At 40.0% G+C, this 21844-nt stretch overlaps 1 protein-coding gene across 1 annotated transcript in view; it reads left to right on the top strand.

The window, feature by feature from the left end:
- Positions 1-502: 502 nt before the first annotated feature.
- The window catches only part of LOC124742892 (molybdenum cofactor biosynthesis protein 1-like), a 117560-nt gene continuing 96218 nt past the window's right edge, over positions 503-21844 (top strand). The window contains exon 1 of the mRNA XM_047248826.1: positions 503-700. Within this exon, the coding sequence (XP_047104782.1) occupies positions 503-700 (198 nt within the window). The remainder of the gene's footprint in view (positions 701-21844) is intronic.

Genomic DNA, 21844 nt, shown 5'->3' with positions numbered 1-21844 from the left:
TTCTCTTGAATAAATTATCCAGTTTTTTCTGAAACTGTAATTATTTTTCTGTCTTCACATGTATGTCACATTTACTGATTTCAGCCCTATTTGGTATTTGGATAATTCCTTCAGTACCTAAGTGTTTTTTTGAGTATGTAATATCTGACAGTTTCTATTTTTTTTCAGTATGCTTGTCTGCTGCCCATTGCCTGCTCTAACTGGTGAGTAGCAATCTGTCCTATTTCATATTGTTAGAATTAACTTTTGACACTCAATATTTATGATGCAAGCAAACTGTTATTGCCACTTGACATGATGGTGAATGGTACTCTGTTAGCCATTGGCACAAATGGATTGACATGATAAAACAAGGGTCCACAGCTTTTACAAACTCTTTGCATGTGATAAATACAGCTTACTACTGTCAATACTTTTGTTAATTACAATATTGATCGTTTGTTATTTTCAAGCATACATGTCGGGTGCCACGACACCTTTGAATTACTGGAAATGGACAAAGATGACCAGCTCATTTCTCTTCAGTAGAAACAACTATCGACAAGAGAAGAAACTTGATGTCATTCAAATCTACTTTTTCATTGGTAGAGATCTTTCACTCATGGGATTAGCAGCAGAGATTAAAAAGAAGCAGCAGCAAACAGATCCAAGGCATCCATTGTTTGGAACTCATGTTCTTCCATCACAACTCCTTATAATAGTATCAGCTCTGGAGAACTAAGTCCCGATTCATTTTCTTGTAACAAAATAGACTGGCATTACCTAGCAGTTAAAAATGGGAAGCTTTACATGAATGTCCTACATGCAGTTTTTTTATACTTGTGCTCTTTGAGTTCCTGTCCTAGAATACATTAAAATATTAAAAAATGTGTAAATTAATCTTTGAAACAATCCAAACCTTTCAATGGAAACCAGGAAAGACTTAGAAACATTATCATTTAAAAAAAAAAAAAAAAATCAAGGAAAGGTAATGTAAGGAACAATCAGGGAAAGTCTGCTGTACCCTTCCTGTTGTGTACTGTGTTATTGTTATTCGTAATTTTTTAAAATTTGATAATGGCCATTAAAGACCACGCAGAATAGCAGTTGCACATTACTAGTAGCTGCCTTTGCATTCTTCCTCCAACAGCCCGTTGTATTTGCTCAGCGTAGAAGCCTTTAAAGTTGTAACTCTGGTCGGTCTGAGACGCCGCCTAGATTTAATCCAGCCTGTCAAAGATCCCTTTGTCATTCCCCTGAACTACGTCAGAAACTTTAGGGTTGTTTCCAAGAGTATTAAAAATATGTTTTGTCAACCTGACCTTAAAACTTTCGTCTTCCTGACTCGACAGGTGCAGGCAGTATTTCTCGATTTCTGAACAGCTTTTGACTTAGTGCCAGATCGATGCTTATTATCAAAATTGCTACCGTGAGGGGTATCGAGTGAAATTTGTCACTGGAATTGAGGATATTTTGGTAGGAATGACTTACATGTTATCTTGGCTTGGGAGTCATCATCTGATGTAGAAGTAACCTCAGATGTGTCATAGAGAGGTATGTTGTGACCATTGCTGTTCATGTTCATGTACATTAATGACTTTGCAGACAATATTAATAGTAAAGCACTCTTTTCACAGATAGTGCATTTATCTAGAATAAAGTACAGTCTGAAAGAAATTGTACAAACATTCGTCAGATCTTGATAATTTCAAACTTTCTTTTAAATGTTCAGACATGTAAAATCGTGCATTTTGCAAAATGAAGAAAACGCAGTGTGGTATGACTACAGTATCAGGGTGTCTTGCTTGGATTAAGTTTATTCGTACAATTACCTGGGTGAAGCACTTTGTAGGGATATGAAATGAACAGTCATATGGGCCTACTCAGGGGTAAGGCAGGCGAAAGAGTGAGATTTTTTTTTTTTTTTTTTTTGTAGAATACCATAGAAATGCAGTCATTCTACAAATCGTTTGTATGATCCATCCTAGAATATTGCTCAAATGTGTGGGACCTGTATCAAAATGGATTAATGGGGAATTGAACGCATGCAGAGAAGGGCAGATCAAATGGTCACAGGTTTGTTTGACCCAAGGGAGAGTGTCACAGAGATGCTGAAATAACTGAATTGGCAGACGCTTTAAGATAAGATGTACACTATCCTAAGAAAGTATGCTTACCAAAAGACGACTCTAGGAATATGCTACAACCTTGTAACTATTGCTCCCATAGGAACTGTGAGGACAATATTAGATTAATTACAGCATGCCGAGAAAGATTTAAATGGTCTTGAAACATGAACAAGCTTTAATATCTGGTACAGTGAGATGTACCCTCTGTCATACTCTTCATAGTGGTTTGCAGATTGTGGATGAACATGTAGATAGCATCATCAAGAACGCAATCAATGTGTATCTGAAACTTGAGCTTCTCCTAGTGTGTAGTGTCACAAACGTTTTGACATTATTATACATGCTTCTGCCACTGGGGCAATCATAGGTAATGACTAATTTGGCAGTAATATGCAGTGCTAGATTTGTTAAAAGAAAAAAAATAGACTTCTTAACATGTATTTATGGTAAGTAGCACTCTATCATTTCCTATATTTCTAAGCTCCTACCGAGAGTTTCCATAGTTTGATTTAGACTTCTGAAAAAGTTATAACACTTTTCTGAGCTTTTTAAAAGTGTGAATACAACATTTGCATCTTACCGCTTCAACTAGAGCAAAAGTTCTATTGTACCACATCTCAAAATCTTTGGGTCCAATTTTTTTCGTCATCAGCGGTATACTGTCACAAATCAAGCCTTGGTTATGTGTATTGTTAGATTTTGTTTATTATTATTTATGTGGGGTGCATGAGCAATGCAGCTGACTGGGATTCACCTGCTGCAAGTCATAGACTGACCGCTGCTGTGTTCACTGCCTGGGTCAAAGGTGCTGAAAGGATGTTCTCATTGATGCTATGGAGACACTGTTCTGTGTTTTATTTTAACGACAATTATTGTCAGTTTTTTCTTGTTTTGTTTATAAGAAAGGAATGAGGACATCATTAGATCTTTTGAAGAGTACACAACATAAATCACAAAATGTTATTTCTGTATTAGCAAAAAATTGGACTACATTGTATGATAGAGATGAAAAAGAAACCGTGATTAAATTCTTTCTGTGTTAGATTTCTGAACCTGCCGATCTTTGAGAGAGAGAGAGAGAGAGAGAGAGAGGGGGGGGGGGGGGATGGGATTTAATTGTATCTCCCCATGCAGCCGTAGCATTTTGGCGTGTCGTACATTGGTCAGATCATCAGTAGCTTGGAGGACTCGTATGTAGGGCATAAGCAAGACACGCACACACTTAATAATAGTCAAGAAAATTTGCAACCGCAAAATATTGCTTCGGTACAGGTCATAGAATCTGATATACAACACAGATATTTCAATATGCATATCCAGTTACTGGAATAGTGTTATTAAGAAAGCTGTTGAGAGACAGAAGTTTTTGCTTAAATTCTTATAATTTATACCAGATGATGTACAAAATAAACTCCAAATTACTGTAACAACATAGTGCACAAGGCACACATTCATTTTCTAATTACAACAATCATACCCCAAACTATAACAATTAAAATATTGAAGACCAGCATTTAATTTTAGCTGCTACAAAATTATGTCACAAGTAACAGTTATTTAATTCACTTCTTAAACATAACAATTTAATTTAAAAAAGACAACAAATAACATTTTTAAGTACAATATTCAAGTTTAGCTGCTGCAAAGATGCATAACAATCATCTATATTTCAACATTCTTATAAAAAATACAACATAAAAAGGAAGACCTGATTGTAGATCATGGGTGGGCTACGTAACATAAATGACAAAAACCAGCAGCTGTAAAAGGCAGATTTTTTTTCCAACTACAACCAATTCCTCCATTTTACAACAGCATAAATGAATGCAGCTCTTTTTCCCCAAATTTGCTGCTTCAGAGTATTAGTGTCATAATGAAGTCTTTTAAGAATTAGGGGCACAAACAGATTAATAAATACAAACAAAAGCAGGAATATTCAATTTGCTCGAGGCTACCAAATGAAAGAAGAAAGGGGGCTAGGGAGGAGAAAAAAGATCACGTAAGAAAGAAATAAACTGCTGATTGTTTGCATCATTCCTAGACTCAAAACCCTAAGCAAAAGAAACAGTGATGATAGCATTGATTTAAAATCATGTCAGAAAAGACGGCAGCTAATTCTAGGTGATGCTCCATAAAGCCATGGTCTCACGTTGTCAAACCCCTGCAGGATTGTTTGAGGGACAATGATTTGACACTGATTGTTAAGTCAAAAAGGCAATGCATCTTTGACTGAAGTAACAATCAAAAATATATTCTTTTAATGGAATATTTACATTGCAGTGTACTGATCTGAGAAACATACTGAAAAGAAACATGACTATGTTGAGAAATTTTCATTTTGTATTTTCTTATATTTGTAACCGCAGTACATGAAAAAAGTGACACTCGACATTTGAGTTAACTGAAAGATGAAAGATTAGGGTTTCATGCCCTGCCGATCCTTGTCCCCAAACGGGGACAGCCCGCAAACAGTATTCTACCAGCCAGCTTGGACTGAAAACATAACACACAGGGATCGTGCCCGTGAGTGTAGATGGCACTCAGAATATAACGCAACACGGATACCCGAGGATGGTGTCTGTCAGAGCAGATTGCAGATGAAGCACGAAGGCAGAGGGAACAAATTACAGACCTGCTCCATATGACGATCAGTCTCAAGTAGCACTTTGTAAAAGCAACGACTAATGTCACCGAAATATGCGAGGAAGACAATGATGTCCGACTGCAAAGGACAACTCGGGAATTTCAGCAAACTTCTGGAAAAACCTGAAGAATTAAATTGACAGAAACCTGTTCTGGATTGGTAACTTACAAAATAAAACATTTTCAGTCTCTGGACAAGTCACACACAAGAAAGATGATAGGCCTTTAAAAAAGAGGATACCATACAGTGTAAAGCTGAAACATGTAAATTAGTCTGGCCAATATACTCTACACCTGAGCAAAAGTGTCAATGAAGTGGTGCACCTTTTAGGAACTGTTAAAAAAGTGTCATTTTACTTCAATGAACACAGCAATGACAACCTGATCCTAGGAGAAAAGAGCTGATACGCACTATTTATTTAAGAATGAACACTTCACCTCACCTTTTCACAGCACGGGACCATCAAAAATTGAAACAATAGAGCAACACAGAGGACACTACCACACAGCTGGGGGAGGGCACAGAGAGAGAGAGAGAGAGAGAGAGAGAGAGAGAGAGAGAGAGTTTAATGACCGACTTACTCACTTTTTACTGGCAACAAGATAAGAGTGCAGGTGGTGTCATATCAAAATTGTAGAGAACATGCACGAGAAAAAGTTTTAACAATAGAAAATTAACGTACTTGCTAGTGCTTATTTTTTGTTTTAAATATCTCTCTCAAATTGATCAGGTATTGGAAAAAGAAAGATAAATATTTTGAATTAAGACTAAAAAACAGGATGGAAACGGGTACCATACTGGCCTGAATATAAGATACACCATTTCTACAAAAAATCTCCAAAAAAATTAGAGTATACAGCACACCCCATAAAAACTGGGACTTTTATGAATCATAGAAACCTCAACTGTAGTGCTTCTACTTAAGTTTGAAATGAAACAAAAATATCACTACAGTTTGTAAATCAGTTGTTGTGTATGAGGTAGCAATGCAAACATTCTCTTTGTTGCTATCCCATTTAGGTAGTGACTACAGAGGGATCCAGAAAAATGTAGACATTCTCTGATAGTTATTACCTTTGGAACAAAGTGTTATATGGCTGCAATTTTGAGTGGTAGCATAAACCACTGTTTTCCCAACAGATCTTGTCGTGTGGGTTTCCAGCAGATGACAATGCAGCACTGAATGAAGTACAACTATTGTTTGAGCAATGCAAGGCTGTACTGAAACAACAATTTATTGTATTTGGTATAAATTTTAAGCCGACAATACTGTTTAAAATGTGCACAAGGAAAGGTCCTCCGAACAAGAACATCAACCTCCAGGTTCCAGCACTGCTGTATTGCAACATTTTTCTAGATCATCTCAAAAATCTATGAAGCAGGATGTATGGGGAAGTGGGGTAAGCTGATCAAGTGCATGATAAATTCTGAAGACTGCGAAGTGGAAAGTGTACATTCCAAGATTGTTTCACACTATGAATGAGGACAACTCAAATCGAAGGATGGAGCACTACGAGTGGTCTGAAGGCATGCTTCACGAAGATGAATGGTTTGCAGGGAAGGTTATCTGGCCTAATGAGGCACAATTCAACCTGAATGGTAATGTAAACTGTCATAGCTGCGTGTATTGGGCTGCTGAAAATCGTCATGTTCACATGGACAAACATGTTACTTCACTTGGTGTTAATGTGTGGTGTGGTCCGTCATAGTATTGTTTCTCTGACCCATTCTTCTTTGAAGGTACATAACTGGTGAGGTGTATCATATGCTGCAAACATTGATTTTATTAGCCATCCAAGTGGTGTTTGGAAACAAAAGATTTTTACCTACAAGACTGTACTCCACCTCACCACCACAGAGATATCAGATTCTACTTAGATGAAAATCTACCTGGACGACGGATAAGTCGAAGAGGAGCTGTCAAGTGCCCAGCAAGATCACGGGACCTTACAATTCTCGACTTCTACCAATGGGGGACCTCAACAAACAAAGTTTACCAACAGAACCCAGCTACACTGAATGAGATATGAGAAACCATCAAGACATCCTGTGCAGCTACCACACTGGCAACACTGACAGCTGTACTTCAGTCAACAATTCAGCAACATTGATGTTGCTTGGCTGCTAACAGGTGTCACTTTGAACACACAAAATGATCTTCCTCCCATGCAAGAATTTTGACACTATGCCATTTTGTTCCATCAATATTGACTATCAAAGAGAGTCTACAGTTTTCTGGACCCCTCTGTATTACCACTGTCACAGTTTCACTATTTTAGACAATGGGACAGGCACAGTTTTTCTCTAACTAAAGAATATAATTTATTCTTCACCAATGAAGCACAACATTGAGAGAAAATTTTGGAATTTGGTACAGTTACGTTGCAAATTTCAAACTCACAGTTATTCATCTAACAGATGTGCTTTTTAAAGGTACGGTTCAAGAAATGCTGCACATGCAATGCCCGGGATTGTAGTGACGGCACTGTACTTTGGGAGGAGAGTGACAAAAATACTGACAGTGACAAAACAATGAATGTTAGTGAAGTTAAGAGTGTCTTACATGAAAACTGCAACTGAAAGCTTTGTTTTTGTGTGTAATTTATCTACAGTGTACTACAAAAAAAGTGGTTAAGGGTAAATCACATTTTGAAAAGCTTTTGTAAATGGGCAACTTGACAAATTATTTTTAATTAAGTTTCTCTCTTTTTCGAAATTAAAGGCGCAACTTATATTCAGGCCAATTCGATGTGTATATAATTTGTGATAACTACGAACAGACTTTGAAATTTGCCTACATCACACCAGGTGTACTTAACTTATTTCACTGACCCACACAGATGCTCATGTCCGGTGGAAGTCTCCTCTAGTTCCCCCACTTTTGGCCAGAAGCATTATTTCAGATATCACAATGTCATGACTCACAGCTTTGCACATATCGTACACTGTTAAGGCAGACACTGATACAGCAGTGAGAGCTTCCATCTCCACGCCCGTCTGCCCTCTACACTTTGCCGTGCCAGTTATAATCACACAGTTGAGAGCAGAGTCCAGTTCAATGTCCACAGCCACAGAGGATAAAGATATATTATGACACAGAGGGATAAGGCTGGATGTCTGCTTGGCCCCCACAATTCCCGCCAGGCGAGCAACGCTAAGTACGTCACCTTTCTTCAGGCCATTTTCTCGTACGAGTTTCATCAGTTTGGGTCCCACAAAAACCTTTGCTCATGCTGTAGCAGTCCGTTCTGTCACCGGCTTCGAACCCACGTCGACCATTTGCGCACTGCCGGTCCGGTCGACATGAGTCAGACTTCCGGACTGTGCTCCCGAACTGCAGAAATGGCAAGAGAAGACAGAGGGCTGTGCTCTGTGTGTTTGGCTTGTTAGGAGTCCTGCATTGCACATAATGCTTGGGGTACAGGGAAGCAAAAGAAATTGTTTTCTAGATTCAGTCACTACACTCAAATTATGTGATAACAACTTAGACATCTGTGTATCCGACACAAACAGGGGCAAAATATTGGTATCTGAGAAGAAGTACTTTTGAAAATCTTGTTTCTGAAGGTTTAACAACTTCCGACTTTGTGCCTTCACGACATCACTACAGCCATCAAGTTCAGTGCCACCTGGAACAAAAATACAAGCTGTAACAAAGAACTCTTCATAATCTGAAAATAGGTTAACTACAAAAGAATTTTTAAGCATTCGTGTTGAAACACCCCTGATTAATTCCTTTACTGGATTTTGGGTAATTTACCGAAGCCACCAAACAGTTAATTATTATGATATATGACTGTGTACTTAATGGATGAAAGGCTATTGGTTGTTCTGCGAATGCGGCTGTTCTGAGACAGAATAGCTAATGATTGAAAGTTTGTCTATTATTAAGTATCACAAAGGTTGCGATGTACAACTGATATATATTTCCTACTAACACACAAATTCTGAGGCAGTTGCTACCTTTGCCTTACACGTCTAATTGCGGTTATTTCTTTTTATTGATTGCTGATTTTCAGTACTTTGTCACACGCAATGCTGATCGTTAACATTCACAACAATCCTCACTGCAATCCATGGTTGTTGCTGGCCGACGCGGTTGACGCGAAACACGTAATTCGGCACTTGTCACTTTCTGTTTCATATCACTCGCGAATCGGCATTAGTGAGAGTCAACCCCACGATGATCAGGGGGACGTGCTCACTCGTCATACTCCAGTGAGTTTTACCGTTTACAACTCACTCGACCACCATTCTCGCCGGTCATTCCCGCACTACTTCTCACTCGACACTCTACCATACTACTGCGCACTCAGCACTAGTCTCACTGCCTACTGCAGTGCTCGACAATCGACTCCTGTCCACTATCGACCTGGGCGTCAGATACTAGCATCTATGTTTGTGGGATCACAGATCCCTTACAGTGTTCAAGACAAGTTCTTTGAACCTTAATGATCTGTGATGATTCTTTTCTTTCCTAAACTAAGTCGAAAATCTGTTTTTCTGCAGAAGTGTGCAATATGAATATTACACAAAGTTGATAGGAACATCTCGCATAAATCTCCTCAGTGGCTGTAGATTTCACAATCTTGCAGGAGTGCATACAAGGGGAGGTCGTGGCAATGGTGATAACTACCACCCACTTCCCAAACAACATATTATACTGGGGTGCACTTAAGAAGGCAGCAGTGTGGTGCATTCTGTGCAGAAAGAGATGGGGAATGCTTTATGGTGCTGTCTGTGTGCTCTCTCTCTCTCTCTCTCTCTCTCTCTCTCTCTCTTTCTCTCTGTCCCACTTCAAACCCTCGTATCTGGCACAGGCCACTGTGTCTGCTTCTGACTCTGCCTATTAGAATTTATGCGGTCGGAAATCTATCGCTGTTGCTTTCTAATGTAATACTTGTCATGTTTCCTTTATGCCAGCCATTGTGAACACTAATGGCTAAGTAACCTCACCATACCTAAATGCCTTGTATCGTACACGCACTCCAAAATGCACACTACAGACAGATGTGGCAGAATGACACGATGTCTTTATATTTTTTACCTCACCAATTTCCAAATGCACACATAACTTTTGGAGAAGGAGGTAGCGTGGAAACAGAAGTGTGTAAAAACTGCCAAGTTCTTCCAGCAATGACAAGCTACATTTAATAAAGGACACTTTTCAGTTGCTCGTGCTAGGGTCTGCCCACAAGGACATGCTTTTGGTCTGATTGACAACATTCCAGCCGGGTAAAGCTGCACAGCACTGGGTTGAACATACCAGCTGTCAACAACAGATCCGATACAACAACAACAGAAAGAATGACTTCCCGAACACAGTTGGAAATCACTGATAGAAACAGTATTCCCCTCATTCACATGTGTTTGCAGACCTCTGTTCACTCATAATGTTTATTGAAATAATGATGTTGAGCACACACTTTGACAGAGTTCAACTTGGTTGTTACGTGATTGTTCAGCTTTTTCCTTCTTTCCTCCTCCCTTTTCTCTTTCCAAAATCTTTTCATTCTTTGACTCTGTTCTTGTTTCTTTTGATATGTACATATTCTCTCTGTTTTCTTCCTTCCCTTTACTTCAAGTTTTATGTTCATAATTTTGTTTCTGAATTTGTCTCTTTCATTCATCATTTCCATTCTGATTCCTGCTTGTTTGTAGCCTTCTTCTATTTCTTGAAACCAACTGGTTTTTTTGATTAAGGCATTTACTACATCCTAAATCCCTTTGTGAATCTGTCGCTATTCATTGTGTGTATGTGTCCACAGAATGTTAGTCGGTGTTTTCTGATTGTGACTGAGTCTGCCTCTGTGTTCATATAATTCTCTGGTTGATCTCTTCATCCATATACCATCTCTGTGCACTGCTCCAAAAAATTTTCTGAGGATTTTGCATTGTATTCTTTCTGCTTTGTGGTGCCTGGTCCTCAGATTGTGGTCATTTCTGATGCGAAGAGTGCTTCTGATACTATAACTGTATTGTAGTGCATGTGTTTGCCTTGTACTGAAATGTTTCTTTTATTATAGTGTGTCCATGTCAGTTTGTACACTTTCTGAAGTTCTTTTGTTTGTTCTATGTTTTCTTCCTTCTTTGATCAACCTATTTGTATTGTTACTATTATATTGAATAATTTAATATAATTTTGTGTGTTTATTATTGTTATTAAAATTGTAGATGTCTGTCGTATGCTAACAGCGAGGTTGCTAGCGAGTTGCATTTTTGAGGGAAGCTGGCCGAGGCGGGGTGGAAACAATAACAAACCGTCACTCCCCCCCCCCCCCCCCCCCCCCCAAATAACCAAACCCTGGATGCCAATACATTTGCTCTGTATAGGTGTTTGTGTCCAGAAGTAAGAGTCAATTTAGCAAAAAAAAAAAGCAAAGGAAAGCTTCATGTTCTGGCCCACATCAAAACCAGATGACCAACCACAGTGTAATCCTCTGCAATGGCATCACTGAAAGCAGAAGGTGGGAGGGGGGGGGGGGGGGGGGCGTCAGCACACCCTGTTCTGGTCACTGCCAGCTTTCTGGACCTCAGAGTCACTACGCCTCAGTCCAACAGTTCCTCAATGGGCATCACAAGGCTTGGTGCACCTCGTTCCAGTCCTCCCACCAAGGAAAACCACGGGCAGTACTACGGGTGAGTCGCAGCTGAGCAGCTGCCTTCCCCCTGTACCTGCAGTAGCTGCGAGCGAGAGGAAATTTGTGTTACACATACGCTAAAACTGGCGTAGATGCCACAGGACACTCTTTGGAGTGTCACTAACAAGCACACGCTACTACACACTTGACAGTGCTAGGTGGCCAAGAGTTCTGGCTCAAAGTTCCTGCAACTGTGGTTGGAACTTCCCCAGTGTGACTCTCCCATTCTTTAATAGGGTATTTCAGTGTCCGGGGCACGTTCACATTGGACAACACTGTCCAGTACAGGCTGCTGTCTTCCACCCGTGCTCTCTTGCACTGAGCATTGCATCTTGCACAAGTGAGTCATAAGGACTCCCCTCTTCTTTTCAGACGAAAAAGTAAAATTGTCTCATATCCACATTCTATCCTTAAAAGTATCCTTATGTCTGGGAGACGCAGATCCACCGAGCAGATCCCACCCGACGACCCGTAGCAAGACTGCAGCACAAGAGGCAGGAGTGCCATCTGTTCCCTTCGACGTTTCTGTCTTGCTTTGCCACCTATCAGTAAGTGATGAACCAGCTAAATCTGGACTTTGCTGCCACAAATCAAGAAGCAATGGCTTGGAGACAGCATGAGCTCATTGTCCAACTGACGGGTGGACATTGGGCATTGTTCAAGGAAATGCTTGAAAAGTCGTATCCCACAAATTCCCAAAATTACACAAAGCAGGAAACTTGTTGAAGCTGTCAAAGCCCTTACCACCGCAGTTCAGGATGCAATAGCAGGTACCATTACGGTACTTATACCACAAGAATGCTCAATGGCCCTGCTCCCAGAAATACAGGGGCCAATGTCAATGAGAGATCATCTCGGGAGATACTGGCTGTACAAACAGCATATTAGCAGGCTCCAGGGGATCATACAGGCTAAATTAAAACTTTTAAAACCACAAACTGGGACAATACACTCGCAGGGCTGCACACCACATCACCTGGAGTGTGGCAAATAGCTGTCCACTCCACCAAGAAGAAATACTACACACCAAGTTTACAAATACCTTACAGACCAGCATACTCCATGGAGGAGAAGCATGAGCTGATGACCAGAACACTAGCAACATCATTCACACTGAATCTGGCTCCTTCCAATCCAGCACTGCTACTTGAAATGGACCAGGAGGTTACATGGCTTGTAACCCAGCCCAAGTGCAATGTAACAATACATACTGCTACACATGAAATTACACAGGTTATTAAGCACAAAACAGCTAGAAAAGCTCCTGGTCCCAATCACTTTCAAAACCGTGTCACCCAGGAGTTCATGAATAAAGCTATAGAGCATCTCACACATATGACGAATACCATTCTACAACATCAACACTTCCCTGTCCTGATGTTCAGGAAGCCAGGGAAATACCACTCCCTACCACAAAATTACGGAGCCATCAGCCTGCTGAGCTCCCTGAATAACATTGTTGAGAAGATGATTCTCAAACATCTTACTATGCACTGCAACACCAATGACTCGCTGAGACTGGAGCAATTTGGATTCAGCAATCAGCACTCCACAACACAACAACTCCTCCATGTAGTAGAACATATTACACACACCCCCAACACCAACAAAGCTACAGGAGCGCTGTTCCTGGTCTTCAGTCATCTACGGCACAATCGTCTCATTCGCAAACTCTGCACTGCTAGTCTCTCCGACGAGCTCGTACATCTTACACACTCATATCTCACCCACAGAAGCTTCAACACCGACATTCAGGGCAAACAGTCAACACAACACAGTATACAAGTCGGAGTACCCCAAGGCAGCATTCAAGGGCTCCTCTTGTTTAATCTCTACGTCACTGACTTTCCAACTGAACAAAACACAATGGCAACCATCTACGCAGATGACACTACCATCCTAGTGCAAGACTGAAAACCATCAGGCATAATTCGCAACTGCAAACAAAACTGCCTAGCTGGAACGACAGTGTGTTAAAGCAAATGCTGACAAGTGTGAAGCAGTTCTGTTCACTGACAAACCATAACAACTGCACAAACATTAAGTGTTCTGGCATACCCACAAGCTCTGGAATGAAAATTAAGATAGCAAGAGCAAAGAAGGAAGTGAACACACCGTCAGCCAATAGCCCACTGACAAGGACCACACCACGACGGGAGCAGGCCCCTAGACAAAGAGAATATAAGTGCCGCTCCTGCCAGCCTCGGCCACTCAGTATTTGGACAGGATTAGGAGAGTATACGGACAGGCCTAGTGCAGAATGCTACAATAACAGTTATTAGTGAGCCACAAACTGTGTGTCAAACTTGCACGAACATTGTATATAGCAAAGGACTCGGATTTATACTACATGTCGCCTATTGCTTGCGACACCATTGTAAATTCCAGGTTAAGCATTGTCAAGCTTCTTATTTGTAATAAAAACTATTAATGTTGTTTGCTTGAATTGTTGTATAGCATTTTGAGAATGCAGCATCCTTTAGGCACCCTATACGAGATGAGTGGGCAGGACCCCACATTAAGACTGCAGACAAATAACACTACGCACACGCCCAATATGTTTCAGTGTTAAAGTCATATACTTCAGTGACAGGCCAACTGAGCAAATGCAAGGCTCAAACAGTGTTACTCTAAGCTCAACAGGTAAAGCACACTGAATAGGAGGGTATCGAGGTCCGTGTACATGATACTGATTAGACCCATGATGATACATGCAGCTGCAGTCTGGGGTTACGTGGCTCTGACCGCCTGTGCTGCCTACAGGTGATACAGAACGAAGTGCACCACAGTCCACACACACTGTCGACCTTCACAGAGAATACTGCCTTGAAACTCACACACAGATATTCAAAAAACTCACCACATGACTGTACAGGAACTTGAGACACTCTGACAATCACTTCATTCTTAACCTGGGAAACTACGACCACAACCACGGGTGAAAACACAACTGCTGAAAAACACTTCTATCTAGGGACAATTAATCACCTGTTGACAGCACAAGCTCACAGACAAAATAAACACTGGTGAATCCCTGCATTACAGCAAAACTAAATGGCATTGCCAGCTGCAAATATCTAGCTGACCAACTGGCAATACGGGAAAGCAGTATTGCACACTAAACATAAACATATCCAACCAAACCTCTTTATGGCCAATTGACCACTCGTATAACGACAAGTACAGATGCTGCAGGTGGCCCAGGCGACACTCAGGTGCATAGCCCAGGAGTACCCCTCCTCAATAGGACTGACACTCGTAAAGAGTGTTTTAAGCTGCGACAATGGTATCGAGCATCGCACAATACCCAAAACTAATGACAACCTCACCCTTGCAGACAGAAAGAAACTGCTACTGCTCTTACTATCTGTCCAGACTATTGCAGAAGTTCTTTTCCTTTGGTGCTTGCCTCGGCACTTTTCTCCCTCTGCCCTTAAAACTGCTACCTTCTGCTCACTTCTCGACCACTTCTATCACCTCAAAGTGCCTGTATTAGTGGGTAATCCTATGGGCAACATCATGACCCCACATCCTATGCACTTCTCAATTGTAACGAAGCAAACGGAGGTGATGGTAGAACTTTGGTGATGGTCACCATGTCAGTGTGGGTGTGGAGTAGCTTCGCCCTTTAAAGAAAAAGGCATTACCACGAATTGGACCTGGGTCCTCCACATAGCAGCAAGATATGCTGACCTCTGAGCTGCTCAAATGGACAAGAGAGAATTTAGCATTAATTGCAAAGTTTGCAACTGTAACAATCACAATATAAATAATTTCCATAGAGAATATGCATTGAAGCTTAGGGTTAAGAAAACTGTTTTATATTCAGGTGCAACACCCTTTTAACATCTGCCAGCCAACATTAGGAGCACTCTGGAAATCCCCAAATATTCAAAATTAAAGTAAAAAATGTTTTATTAGCCAGTCCACCAATAATTTACCTGGATATGTGAATTTACCTACCTGTCCCATCTCAGATACACAACGCACAAACACTTTCTAAAAGAAAACCATATTTAGCCATGCAACACATTCTCTAGGAGCAGACAGGAATGGTAGATGTTTTACTCCACAGAGGGAAGCTGGCAGCAGCTTTGGAATGCCTTTTGAAGTGGTGATTCCATCATAATAATAGCCTATGTGCAGGTACGGTTGGTTCTCCACGGAACAGAAACTACTGTACCGGTCCCAACGTGGCATTGACAGCATAAAGGGCATTGCACAGGAAGGAAGTATATGAATTTATCAGAATAAGTTTAGATGACAGTGTCCTGTGTAAAATTAAATGCCCATTTAGCATGAAGTATTAAATCAAGATAGTGGCAGAGCAGTTTAAGTAGCAGGGCATTGGCTTTTTTCAAGTAGTTGCTTCTCTGTATATTTATAAAAATAAAATGATGTAGAACTGATCCCCTTGAATAATGATAAATGTGAGCAGATTAGTAGTAGATGAAAATGGTTGTTAGTAGTTCAGTGGCACTTCTCACTTACTCGTTTTACACCCCTGAAGGCTCTCATTGGTGATGGAGCTGTTGGAATATTACATGTGAATGAATGGCTGAACTCGATAATTTTCAAGGTATTCAGTATTCTTGTACAGTGCATTCAAAACAAAGTTATATAAAAATGAAGAGGGATGTGTACTTCATAAACTGGCTTGACAACAAGCACACAACAAAGCAGTGTGATGTAGCTTACTCAAGCACCTCAGTTTCGCAGGAGACCCTGAGGCAACAAGTACACACATCATGTTTGCTCACTGTTTTTTATTGCCTGTGCTCGAGCACAGTATGAAATGTATTAATTTTTATGGAGTCAGCTATCCGTCCAATTTCCTTCTCCAATCTGGGGCTGCTTCCCATCTCTAATTAATTTGTCGTTAACAGGATGTTAATTGTAATATTCCCTTTAATGAACTAATTTTCAGCAAATTGCTAAGCTGGTAATCTTCCTTTCTGTATTGAATAATAATAGTAACTCTGACATTTACATGAAGAGGCATACCAGCAGCAGCAGTTAGCTGTCTTTTAAACTTCATTTGATGCATCCAGAACATTGGAGATATACTGCAACGTCAGTAGGACATATTTACTGAGAAAAATGATACACAACACACTTGCCTCCACTGAACGCATCCACACCCATTAATGTACAGGCAAAAATCCACAAAACCTAACATTCTAGAAGTGGAACAAAATGAATAATATTTTTCAAATACAGTGCTTAAAAAAGTTTCACACTGCCCCCACAGCTTGTATACTTTGTTTTTAACCCATTTGTGGGCACATTTTTTGTAGCAGCCCTGTAAAGTTAATTGTTTTGGTATCATTTTAGAAGTGTCAACTACATTTAATTTTTGATTATTTTATTTTTGTGGTTTAGGAGCAAAAAACTATAGTGGTAAGTATACTTCCCACTGTCTTTAGTAAGCTGTTATGAGTTACTACTACATGTGAAAAAAAAGGAATTTTCTGTTTTTATTTGACTATCTATTTTACAATCCTAGAAACTTCATTTAACACTACATAAAAAAACGAGCTGAGACAAGTCGCAATAGCATATATTGCAGAATGAAGCAATGTGTTCTGTTGTAACAAGTGACAACAGCACTGATGTCATGACAAACAGATACCAGTTGTTTAGCATATTATCACAAAAGGTCAACCACATCCAGAGGAGGTAAAACATTTTCCCAAGAGCATAGTAAAACAACTAAATTAGTGGTAAGTATGGTCAGTTGGTGGTAAGTATCCTTTCTGCAGTCCAAAAAAGAAATTAATTTTGTGGTAAGTATATTCCCCTTGTATCATGGAAAAATTACTTTGGTAGTAAGCATACTTCCCAGTGGCCTTCAAAACAACATTATTTGGTGGCACATATAGTTGCAACTGCTTCTGAAAGGAACAAGTGACATTTAATGACAATTAAAAGCTACATTTCATAACAGACAAAAAGTTCAGCTGGTGCAGCAAACTAACATCAGGTGCCAGGTGCATACAGAGCTCGTATGATGTGTTCTCAGGAATACAGTAAAGAAATACAGTTGATGGTAAGTACACTTCCCACATCCTGTGAAATGGTTAAATCAGGAACTTCTCTCACAATATATCGAGAAAGGTGGCACAGTGGTGAGCTCACTGGACTCACATTCAGGGCGACTAACAGTTAAAGTCCATGCATTACTCTCCTGTGGCAACCTGTTCATCTCAGAGTAGCCCTTTCAACCTACAGCCTCAATTATCTGCTGGACGTATTCCAATCTCTGTCTTCCTCTACAGTTTTTGCTCTCTACAGCTCCATCTAGTCCACCCAGACTTGGGTTACCTGAGCTTTCTCTAAGTCAGTACAGGCAAATGCCGAGATGGTTTCTCTGAAAGGGCACAATAAATAGCATTCCCATCCTTGAAACAATCAGAGTTTGTGCTCAGACACTAAAGACCTCAATGTTTATGGGACATTAAACACTTATCTTCCTTCATTTCTCCTTTCTCAATATTCTTTTATCTACCAGAAATCACTAAGTACAACTGACTGTGTAATGTAGGTGAAAGCGAACCTGCACTCTCATTTACTTTAGCAGAGTGCACTGTGTCTCCATTCGTTAATGGGACAGTGTGACTCACGTGGGCCGTACAGTCTGTCGACCTGCTGCAAAGAGTCACTTACGGCTTTTACTGGTCATGAGAGATATACTTAGCAGTAGCTGTGTTTCTTTACTGCATTTATGGGAATACATTGAACCACTTCTGCATGCTCCTGGCATCCAGTGATAGTCCGCTGCACCAGTTTACTTTCTTTTTGTTATGAAATATAGCTTTTAGGGCTGTGAGAAGTATACAGCCCACCAAATAGCAGTGTTTTAATGGCTCTTGGAAAATATGCTTTCCATCAAAATAGTTTCTCAAAATGGTTTGGGAAGTACACTTACTGTATTTACCCGAATCTAAGCTGCACTCGAATCTAAGCCGCACCTGAAAAATGAGACTCGAAATCAAGGAAAAAAAATTTTCCCGAATCTAAGCCGCACTTGAAATTTGTGACTCGAAATTCAAGGGGGAGAAACGTTTTAGACCACATCTCCAAACCGAAGCAAAGTTGGTCCATTGTAATATGAGACAATTTAGGTTGAATGAATGACGATACAGCTACAGTAATTTGGTGCGTGTGGTAAACTTAGCAGTTAAGCTTTACCACGTAGTCATTGCTATGCGTCAGGCTCTCCGTCCATATTTATACTAGAGAGCCTTTTTCACGTGCTTCATCTGGTTGGAATTGATTGCTTATTTTTCTTTGATCTGATAAGTGCCGTTCTCTTTGTTATAGGTGTTTCCATCACTGTAAGCTCAAAATGCATTATTGTACTGTGCCATGCATTGTTTGTTGCATTCTAATTATGCGTGTTTATGGCCTGTTGCCGCTCGCGGAATGGCTTGCTTTTGCGCACGCTACCGCCGCTTACAATTAAAAAAAAAAAAAAAGAGAGAGGAATCGTCTCATCAGCAAAACAATGGCAAAAGACCGCTATTTGTTGTTACTTACACTGCCGCTTTCTTTGATAATGATCAACAAGAACCATATAATAGACTGCATATGATAGATGTTCCAAACGAAAGTTTAGCGAAAAATTATCTCCGTTTGAAAATTTTTGCAGACGCCTCTTTAGTGCATTACATTCTGCACAGAAATTAGAGCCATCTTAGGTTTAAAAATCTAGTCAGTTGCCATGCTTCATTTCTGACTGTATCACTATTCAGCATAGGAATAATACGAATATAAACATGACATGATATATATATTCTTCCGTGTTTGCTGTTGTCTCACTCTAGTTTCGTAGTTTATTAGGAAGACAGGATTTAAATGAGATAGCAGGAAACACATAGGAATACATGGCAAAATGTTTACATTCGTATTATTCTTATGGTGAAGAGAATACTGCATGTGATTCACAATTCATAAAAGTTGCTATTAACAACCATCTCTTGTCACAGGTAGGACAAAAATTCAGAACGTAGACTTGGCCATATTGACAAACATCCCAAACAGTCTTCCAGTCGGATTTTCGTAGTGCATTGAAAGGCTGCAACATTCGGAGATGAAGAATACGGAATTTGTATTTACTTCGTTGGATAAAGTATGAAAATGCAGTGGTCGAAACTTGGGGCAGAGAAAAAAGCTCATCTTCCACCCCCCACGCCCGTTTTTTTTAAATTTGTTTACTGACGCAGAGGTTTTGGCGCCAGTATTTATCTTTGTGCCTGCAAAGCATGCCTGTGTAGTGCTACATATATTCAACGGCAGAAGTTAGTTGTGGCAGCACCTACCAACATTTTTCAGAACTTCCGCTTACTTTGCACTTGATTCTAAGCCGCAGGCGGTGTTTTGGATTACAAAAACCGGAAAAAAGTGCAGCTTAGATTCAAGTAAATATGGTATTACTCAATTATGTCTTTTGTGAATCTCGGGAAGCATACTTGCCAACCACTTAGTGGTTTTACAAAGCTTTTGGGAATATATATTACCATCTGTAGATGTACCTGGTATCTTGTGATAGTACACTGTACCAGATGCATAAAAATTGCTACAACAAACAGTTTGTGGCTATTCTAACAGATATACATAAGGCACTACATTCTAAAATATTTGCATCTTTCACTGAAAAGCAAGCAACTAGAGGTAAAGTTCTCTTGCAATTTGTAAAAACAGTCGCAGATCGCGACCTCCGAGTGCTATGAAGAGAAGGTATTGACGCAGTGCTTAAACCAAACTGAAGACCACAACAGCAGCCATACCCAAGTAAATTGCTATGCAGTAGTTTCAGTGAATTTGACAATGATGTGGCTGCTTTCATGGTGGCCCAGTCACATTGTGGGGTAAAAATACGTTTTGTTTGTAACAAGTTGTATACCAATAAAAACATCACACACAGATACTCTTTATAAAATTATTTAATTGGATAGATAAAAAATCTACTCACCAAGCAGTGGCAGAACACACACATAAAAGACTGTTGTGATAGGCAAGCGTTTGGACCCAGTGACTCCTTCTTCAGGCTGAAGGGTTGCAGGGGAAGCAAGAAGGGTGAAGGAAAAGGACTGGAGAGGTCTAAGAAAAGGGGTAGATTTTGGGAAAGTTACCCGGAACCGTGGGTCATGGGTTACTTACCGTACAGGATGAGAAGGAAAGACTAATTGTTGGGGACTGCATCGGGCAAGATTCGGAAACCTGAGAGCTTAAAGGTGGAAGACAGGGTAATATGCAAGACAGAGATTACTACTAAAACTGTACATGAGTTAATAAGAGTGAGAAGCTAAGTGTATTGTATGCAACAGCTGTTGAAGGGGCAGTGAAAATAGACGGGAAAGACAATGAAAGATGTAGAAAGCTAAAACGGGGTGAAGCAAAGAGTAATTACAGTGAAGAAAGGCTGAGACAGGAGAAATTAACGTAAATTAAGGAGAGGTGGGTGGTGAGAACCAAGGACACGTTGTAGTGCTAGTTCCCACCTGCGGAGTTCTGAGAAACTGGTGTCTGGTGGAAGAATCCAGGTGGCATGTGTGGTGAAACAAGTGTCGAGGTCACGTATGCCATGTTGTAGAGCATGCTCTGCAACAGGATATTGTGAGTTTCCAGTATATACACTATGCCTATGCCCATTTATCCTAACTGATAATTTGGTGGTAGTCATGCAGATGTAGAAAGCTGAACAGTGTTTACATAATAGCTGGTATATGACATTTGTCGTTTCTATTTTTCGCCTGATCCGCAGTTCTGGGTGACTTTCCCAAAATCTACACCTTTTCCTGGAACTCTCCAGGCCTTTTCCTTTACCCTTCTTCCTTCCCCTTCAATGCTTCTGTCTGGAGGAGCCACTGGCTCCGAAAGCTTGCCAATCACAACAGTCTTTTATGTGTATGTTCTGCTGCCACTTGGTGAGTAGATTTTTTATCTATTCAATTAAATAATTTTATCAATAATTTATTGTTTTTGTTGTTATAGTTACTCTTTATAACCTACTTAAAATACATCACGTACCCTCCTCTCCACAATTCTTCGAACACATAATTTTGCCTTTTGTAAAAAATCACTGCATTTCTGTATAACATACTTGGAGTCAAAGTGTCCAACATCTATTACAATCATAAACAGAAGAAAGAAAGTCATTGTATTTATTGGCAGTATTACGCAATCAAATATTTTGAAAGAGTTCCAGTGGTATAAATTTACAAAATCTTACAAATAAATATATACGTTTATCCGTTAAATCAATTCTTAGCAATAACATAATAGTATAAATTGCAGAATCAATATAGCCAATTTTAATGTAATGACTGCAATACAAATACAAAATAACAGCGGTAAGTTATAACAAATGAGAGAGAGAGAGAGAGAGGCATTTAGACAATGTTTCATTACAGTGTGAAACTTATTAGAATTAAAATGAAGCCATAGTG

Source organism: Schistocerca piceifrons, unplaced genomic scaffold (genome assembly GCF_021461385.2).
Source record: "Schistocerca piceifrons isolate TAMUIC-IGC-003096 unplaced genomic scaffold, iqSchPice1.1 HiC_scaffold_2345, whole genome shotgun sequence".
NCBI classification, from domain to species: Eukaryota; Metazoa; Arthropoda; class Insecta; order Orthoptera; family Acrididae; genus Schistocerca; species Schistocerca piceifrons.
This window is presented reverse-complemented; position numbering and strand designations above follow the sequence as displayed.